Below are 6,857 nucleotides of genomic sequence, written 5' to 3'. Positions count from 1 at the left end.
CCGGGGGACCCTGTCACCCTCCACGCCCTGAACCCATGGAGGACCCTCTTACCCAGCTCAGTAGATCTGTGTCACTTTGCTCTGGGGACAGGAGTAACTCGACCTCCCAGCCGGAGCAAAGGGAAGGAACCTTATTCCAAACGACATTTCCTTCTGTGTCCTTGGGGTTTGCTCCATCTCTAACACATCTCCCTCGTGTGCAATTACCCTGTGCAGGGAGGCGGCTGCACCCCAGGCTGCTGGGTGCAAATATACATATATATATATATGCATATATACATATACACATATATACATATTCTTATAAAAATGATGCGTTTGGTGTAGAAACGCTCCACCCCACCGTGTCTGTGGTGCCCTCACGGCCATCAATCCCAGCAGCAAGGGTTAAACTGCCTGAGGGCTGCCCACAGCCCCTCGCCCAGGGTGTTGTGGTCGTTTGCAGCTGCACTTTGTTCTTCTCAGCTTTGTTCTGTGCCTGCACAGCCCAACACACCCCGACACAGCAAGGCGGGGCCGTGGCGGCCCTCTGCCCCTGCGGGGCCTGAGCTCCATCCCCCCTCGCTGCAGCACCAGGGACGGGTTCCTCCGTTGGCCCTGAGGGGGATGCAGGATGCTCTGCCCTTGCCCCCCACCCCATGCCCTGTTCCCTTGGTCCCTCCATGGTGGCGCAGTCCCAGCCTGGATGAGTTAAAATGCACCCCCGAACAAAACCCGTGGGGTCCTGCCTGCTTTTCAGGGAGCAGGTGGATGCCAATGGAGCTAGCCCTGATGGAGGACCACAGCCCCAGGCTGCCGTGGCTGCTGGGTGCCCAGCAGAGGGTTCCAGCCGTGTTGATGGCCCCCACTTCCCTCGCCAGTGCTGGGGAGGGCTGAGCAAGGGGGCACCAGGTCCAGCAGCTGGTGTTCGAGCTGGGAGAACGGCAGGTTGCTGGGAAACATCCCTCTTGAGCTCCGATAAAAATAGCTCCATCTTCAAGGCAAGAGGACTGGCTGCGCTGCCAGCGATGCAGGGAATGTGTCTGCACCCACGGGGGTGTGGGGGCCAGGGCAGGGTATCCTGTGGGGTCTGCGCCTCAGACCCCCATTCCACACGTCTGTTGTGATATGGTGCAGTGGGACAGTGGTGCAGGGGCTCGGGGATTGCCTGTCATTGCCCCAGTGCTGTTCTCCTTTACCCCCAAATCAGACTTGGGAGTGTGTGAGAACAGGAATCAGGGCTGAGTTGGGAAAGTGGGGGTGTCTTTTCCCCCCACCCAGCTCCCCCTGCCCCTTTGGCTCATCTCTGTGTTTATCCTCCTGAGGAAGGGGTTCAGGGGGACGTGGGGCTGGGGGGAAGCCCCGTGGGTCTGAGCCCTGGCGTTGCAGAGGTTGGGGGGTTTCTATTCAAAGGCTTGTTCACCTGACAGCAGCCAGGCTGGGTGGGTTGGGACATCCCTTTCCCGGGGCATGAAGACCCTCTCTCCCTTCCCAGCAGCTTTGGATGGGCTCACGTCTCTCCCCAGCATGTCCACGAGGATGGAGCTTCTCCCCAACCTGGGGAGCAGGGTGGGAGGAGGTCAGGGCTTCACCTTTCGCCCCCCCCACCCCCCCATCCTCCTTGGGCAGGATTTGAATTTGGTGTCCAGGGGACGCACACCCCCAGCAGCCAAACCCCTCTGGGACGCGGCTATGTGGGAATGCAGACGGACCCCATCCCAGTCCCCTGCCACCTTCCTTGTTTGGGGCACGCGTTTCGGCCCCGAGGACCGAGGCTGAGCACGACGGAAGTCTCCGAGTGATGCAGCCGCAGCGGTGGGATGTGCATCCCGGTCCCCGGGGCAGCCGGGGGGCTGAGGGGAGGCCTCGGCGGTGCGGGCGAGCCTGCTCAGGAGGTGGCGGGGATGCTGCGGGGCTGATTATTCACAGCTTCCCTCGCCCCGATTGGCTCTGCCGCCGCGAACAGCCGGGCCCCGCCGCAGGAGGAGACTCCGTGGCCATAAAAGCGGGGTGGAAGGCAGCCGGCGGCGAGTCCGGTGGACAACCCGGGCATCACCGTGGGACCACCTGCCAGTGTGGCCTTGCCACCGATGATTGGCGCAGCCTGACGCCCGTGGAGGGACACCCATCAGCCACGACCCGTCCTGACTTGGCGAAGCGGGTGCTCGGCGGGACAGGGAGCAGCGGCAGGTAGGGCTGCCGGGGTTGTCATCCCCCTTCCATTGCGTGGGAACAGTCAGGGGATCTCTCTTGCTCCCCAAAAAGTGACAGTTTAAAAACACCGTCTGAGCCGCAGTGCTGAGAGTGGCTCGTGGTTGGACTTGTGTTATTTTGGGGGGCTTCCACCTGGCTGCAGGTCCCTCTCATCCCTTGAGCAGTTTCAGAGCCCATGAACAGCTCTCCAGAGCTCTGCTGGGGTTCATTTCCGTGCTGATGCCATGCCTGCCATCCTGGCAGCAGGATCACCCAGGGCTTGGAGGGGCAGAGAGGATGGGGGGGTTCTCTCTCCCCCTTCTTGGCACAAGCAGCAGTGGTGGCTGCAGTGCTGAGTTTTGAGTGATTCTATTCCAAAAGTTACTGAGTTTTGGAGAAGCCTTATCCTGATGGTGTTTCCAGGAAATTTTTAGAGGTGAGGAAAGGCGCTGCTGGAAGGTTGATTGTTCTTCTCCACCAGAAATACATGCAGGATCCGAACCTGCAGAGTTGGACCTCTGAGGGAGGAGAGATCTGCACAGTCTGGGAGAGCTGTTCCTGTCCTTCGTTAAGTATAATTGCAGGTTAATAAAGATGGGGTCAGTCTCTGCTCTCCGGCAGAGACACACAGTCCTGATTCCTCATCCCTCCTTGGGTCACCAGGTCTGTAATTGGCCCCTGGGGTGCATGAATGTGGCTTGGGGGTTTTCCAAAGCAAAGCCTGGTCTTTGAAGACTCAAGTGGAAGTGGGACAGGGGAGGAGGGGACACCGGCATGTACCTGGCACAGGTGGAATGTGCTGGGAGTAGCCACAGAGGCTGGAACTCAGTGCTGGCATTCCAGACCCTGCCACGATCCTTCCAAGGTGCTCCTGCAGGAGGGATGGCTCCGGAGCCTTGGGCTCCTCCAGGTAACACAGGATTGAGCTCGAACTCTGCTTTTCTTCTTCCTCCCTTTGTGTTCTTTCTGCTTTTTCCTCCCTGCTGCTTCTTTCCTTTTTTGTCCAAAGCCCTTTGTTTTCTTCCCCTTTCCCTGCTCCCGTTTTGCCAGTCCTCTTTATCCCAGCCTCAGGAGCAGGCAGAGCACTGCCGGGACATTTGTGGCACCACCTGGACACGGTCCGTTTGCAGTGGGGTGTCCCAGGGTGTCCTTGGCCAGGCTGTGCCTGGAGAACTGCAGCTCCCCCGAGTGCCATGAAATCCTCCGTCTGCAGTAGGGTGACAGGGATGGGACACACTGTGTCCAGAATGCCAGAGGTCTGAACTGTGCAGTGTCAGACAAACTGGCAGCTTGTTCCCACCATGGGAACATTCCCGGTGCCATCCCTGCGCGCTGCTCTGGCGGCACCCACGGGGATACCGGCAGCAGAGGAGCAAGGGAGGGGAAGCGGGTGGGGAAAGGGAGGAAAATGCTCCTGGGAAGCAGTCATCAGCTCTTTTTGAGATCTTCATTCCCCCTAGTGCTGCAGCTGGCACCTACCTGTGCAGCTGGCGTGTCCTCACTGCTCCGTGCTGTCTCGGTGGCCCTGAGGCAATAAGAGTCTGTCCCCGTGTCTCAGTGGTGAGAGCTGGCTGAGGTCCCACCATGCCCCTGCCATCCTGGGTAGTTGCCACCCTGTTCCCTGCTGTGCTACGAGGGCACTGCGGTGATGCACAGAGCTGGTGGCCGTGCAGCCGAGGAATGCAGACAGCTCGACACATGATGGTGCAGATAATTCAAATTAAATTTTAATCTAGCATGAATTAATACTGTGGCATTAACATTTCTTCATCAGTACCAATTACAGTACATTAGCAGCTACTGCTGGAGAACACAATAGTCTCTAATATGCGTCATTAATGTGTAACAGATCCCTCTGGGTCATGCCTTCCACCCTAGATAAAAGCAGCAAGGGAGGCAGGCAGGGGCTTGCAGCCTGTGCACCCCTTTGGGGCTGGCTCTTACTCCGGGACTGTCATGGTCCCAGTGGCACCGTCATCCTGTGGCACTGCAGCTGGGGTTGGCACTGGCCCCTCCAGCCTCACCCAGGGTCAGGTTTAGCATTGCCACCCACAGAGCCCCTCTCCCAGCTGAGCACGGTGTCCTCGTCCACAGAGGCCAGAGGCTCTGTCACGGCTCCCAAACGGCTGGAGGACAGCGAACGTGGTTTGCAGGTAGGCTTGAACCCGAAATCCTTCTTTTTTCCCCTTTCTCCTGATGCAGACTTGGTGGGTGGGAGGGAGGGGAGAGAAGGCTGCACTGGTGTGGGGTACAGCAGCCTGGGGTGAGTCCACACTGGTCCATGGCACCACCCCATCCACTTCCCACCACAGCTCTGTTTGCTGTGGTTCCTTTCCCCAAGGCCATGGGGAAGAGCTGGTCATTCATCCACCTGTGCCACGCAGACGTGGCAATCACAGAGAAACCCAATGCTGGGGAAAAAAGGGACTTTTTAAGAGAGATGGAGAGGATAGATGGGATGGAATCGGGATGAGGTGAGATGGATGCTATGGTGGTCCTGCCCACAGTGACTTGGTGGCCCCCAGGGACTGGCTATGGCTCAGGGCTTGTGCCAAGGACCAGGCTGCAGCCAGGGTAAGGGGTCACATCTTGTGGTGTCCTTGCCGGGAGCAGCAGCTGGAGGTGAGTCACATGGGAATGGACACAGGCACAGGTCCTCGTGTTATGTCCCCAGGAGCAGCTCACAGGTGGACGTGGTAGGTGCCCAGTGCCTGTGGAGTGGTGATGGGCCCTCAGAGCTGGCACAGGGATGGTGACAGGCTCTGCGCTGTCTTCCCCTCTCCAGGCAGTGTCTGTGGAGTGAAATGGCACGGCAGGCACTAACGCTGGCACTCTGCCTGTCCCTGTGTGCGGTGGCATCTGCCGACTGTGTCACCCAGTGTTCCCTCTGCACAGCCCAGACCCGCGGCACCGAGAGCAGCGTTCGGCCCCTGGTGAGTGCCAGCACCACACGGATATGAGCCAGGGAGCCACAGCAGTGGAGTGCAGGGTGCAGGGTGGCAGAGCTGGGTGGCACCTGGTGTGGTGGTCATGGGCACCCCAGGGTGCAAACTTCAGCTCCACACTGAGCCGAGAGGGCGTGGACCCCTGGGCTTGGGGTGGGAACACGCCCAGGGTGGGGTGGGAGGAAGGCAGGGGGTCACCCCGAGCACCTGGGGCCGCTGTGGCCGCTGTCTTGCAGATGTGCCTGTGGGAATGCCAGGGCTTCTTGTCACCCGGCCCTCAGTGGGAGATGTGCAGGAAGGCGCTGGCGCTCCTGGCCCCGCTGGTGGCCCTGGCTGAAGGGACAGACCCGTCCCCACAAGAGGCAGAGGAGAATGAGGCGGAGCCGGAGCAGGATCTGGGCCCTGCGGAGCTGCCGCTGGCACCGGCCAAGCGCTATGGGGGCTTCATGAAGATGATGTCCAAGGGGAAGCTGCTGTCCCTGCTCCGCGAGAATGCTCACAGCAAGGGAGGCCTCAGCAAGAAGTTCGGGGGCTTCAGCCGCAAGCCGGGGGAGCGAGCGGCCCCTGAGGACTACCCGGGGCCGGCAGGTGATGGGGATGAAGAGCCCACGGGTGCTGGGGCCGAGGGGCAGGAGCTGGCGCAGCTGCACAAGCGCTACGGGGGCTTCCTGCGCCGCATCCGGCCCAAACTCAAGTGGGACAATCAGAAGCGCTACGGGGGCTTCCTGCGGCGTCAGTTCAAGGTGATCACGCGATCGGACGAGGACCCCAGCGTCTACTCAGAGGAGGTCTCGGACCTATAGAGCCAGGCATGGGATGGCAGGACCACGGTCCCCACATTGCCACCCTGACTGTGCCACCCACCCCAGCCCCGTCCCCTGCCCAGCCTGGTGTGGCTGGTGTCACCCCTGCCTCATTCCCCCAGGGGACCACGGGTCCCATCCCCAGTTGTCCCTCTCTGGTTCACTTGCCCATCCTGTGCATGGAAGGGACAGTGCCACTCCTCCAGCTGCTGGCGGTGTGGCTGTGGCCCAGCCCAGGGCTCCCGGGGGCATCTTGCTGGGCACACGTATCCTCCATCCTCCCGTGGCTGCTGGAGCACAGCACGGTCTGGAAACCATCACAGACTGATGATGGCCAAGGCAGTGGCCTCTGAGCAGCAGGATGAGCCAGGGCAGGATCAGGGAAGCAGCTGCCGTGGCCATGGGCAGAGGTGGCTGGCAGAACCACAGCACCACCACCGGGTGCTCAAGCAGTGCTGAGCCCAGCCCCTACTCCCCTCCCCGAGCCTCTCACAGTGTCCAAATAATCCCAGCACCCACCAGGTGCCCCTGGACTCCCCCTCCAAGAACGACCTCAGAGGCAGGGTCAACCCCATACCCCAACACCCAACCCCTCCCTCCCCCCCGCAGTCAATAAAAGGCAGATGCCAACAAAGCTGAAGCCATGCTGGGTGCTGAGCGTCCTCTGCAGGGCAGAGCAAGCACCCCAAACTGGGGTGCCCAAGCAGGCCAGGGGTGCTGGCTGTGAGACCTGCAGGCAGGACGTGGTGATATCCTTCCTGTGCCATGGGTGCCAAAAGGAATGTGGGACCCCATGCACCTCTGGAGCCATATCCTGGGGGTGACATGGCCATCGCAGCTGATGAAGTGCAGGGCAGGGACGCTCAGCCTGGTGCAGGGGCACGTAAGGTGCTGGCAAAGTACCTCCTGCAGCAGCAGCCAGGGGAGGCTCCCTTGG

General features: G+C 60.6%; 1 protein-coding gene across 5 annotated transcripts; it reads left to right on the top strand.

The window, feature by feature from the left end:
- The first annotated feature begins 1,650 nt into the window (after positions 1-1,650).
- PDYN (prodynorphin) lies at positions 1,651-6,560 on the top strand. Of its 5 annotated transcripts, XM_048322031.1 has the most exons (5): positions 2,081-2,169; positions 2,654-3,082; positions 4,267-4,325; positions 4,958-5,105; positions 5,354-6,560. In XM_048322031.1, exons 2-5 carry the CDS (start codon positions 2,864-2,866, stop codon positions 5,918-5,920), a joined length of 993 nt encoding a protein of 330 aa, XP_048177988.1. In that variant the 5' UTR covers positions 2,081-2,169; positions 2,654-2,863; the 3' UTR covers positions 5,921-6,560. The 5 variants fall into 5 exon arrangements, with proteins under 5 accessions (XP_048177987.1, XP_048177988.1, XP_048177990.1 ...); XM_048322033.1 differs by lacking the exon at positions 2,654-3,082 and having other exon boundaries at positions 2,083-2,169; XM_048322030.1 differs by lacking the exons at positions 2,654-3,082; positions 4,267-4,325 and having other exon boundaries at positions 1,651-2,169.
- Positions 6,561-6,857: the final 297 nt, after the last annotated feature.

This window comes from Corvus hawaiiensis, chromosome 17 (assembly GCF_020740725.1).
Source record: "Corvus hawaiiensis isolate bCorHaw1 chromosome 17, bCorHaw1.pri.cur, whole genome shotgun sequence".
Lineage (NCBI taxonomy): Eukaryota > Metazoa > Chordata > Aves > Passeriformes > Corvidae > Corvus > Corvus hawaiiensis.
Note: the sequence above shows the minus strand (reverse complement) of the source record. Positions and strands in the feature narration are given on the sequence as shown.

Excerpts from the sequence above, each read along its gene's own strand:
- PDYN (XM_048322030.1), top strand. The coding sequence starts at position 1,781 with ATGCAGCCGCAGCGGTGGGATGTGCATCCCGGTCCCCGGGGCAGCCGG. Across the intron at positions 2,170-4,957 it reads GGGACAGGGAGCAGCGGCAG|GCAGTGTCTGTGGAGTGAAA; the intron begins GTAGGGCTGCCG and ends TCCCCTCTCCAG. Across the intron at positions 5,106-5,353 it reads AGAGCAGCGTTCGGCCCCTG|ATGTGCCTGTGGGAATGCCA; the intron begins GTGAGTGCCAGC and ends GCTGTCTTGCAG.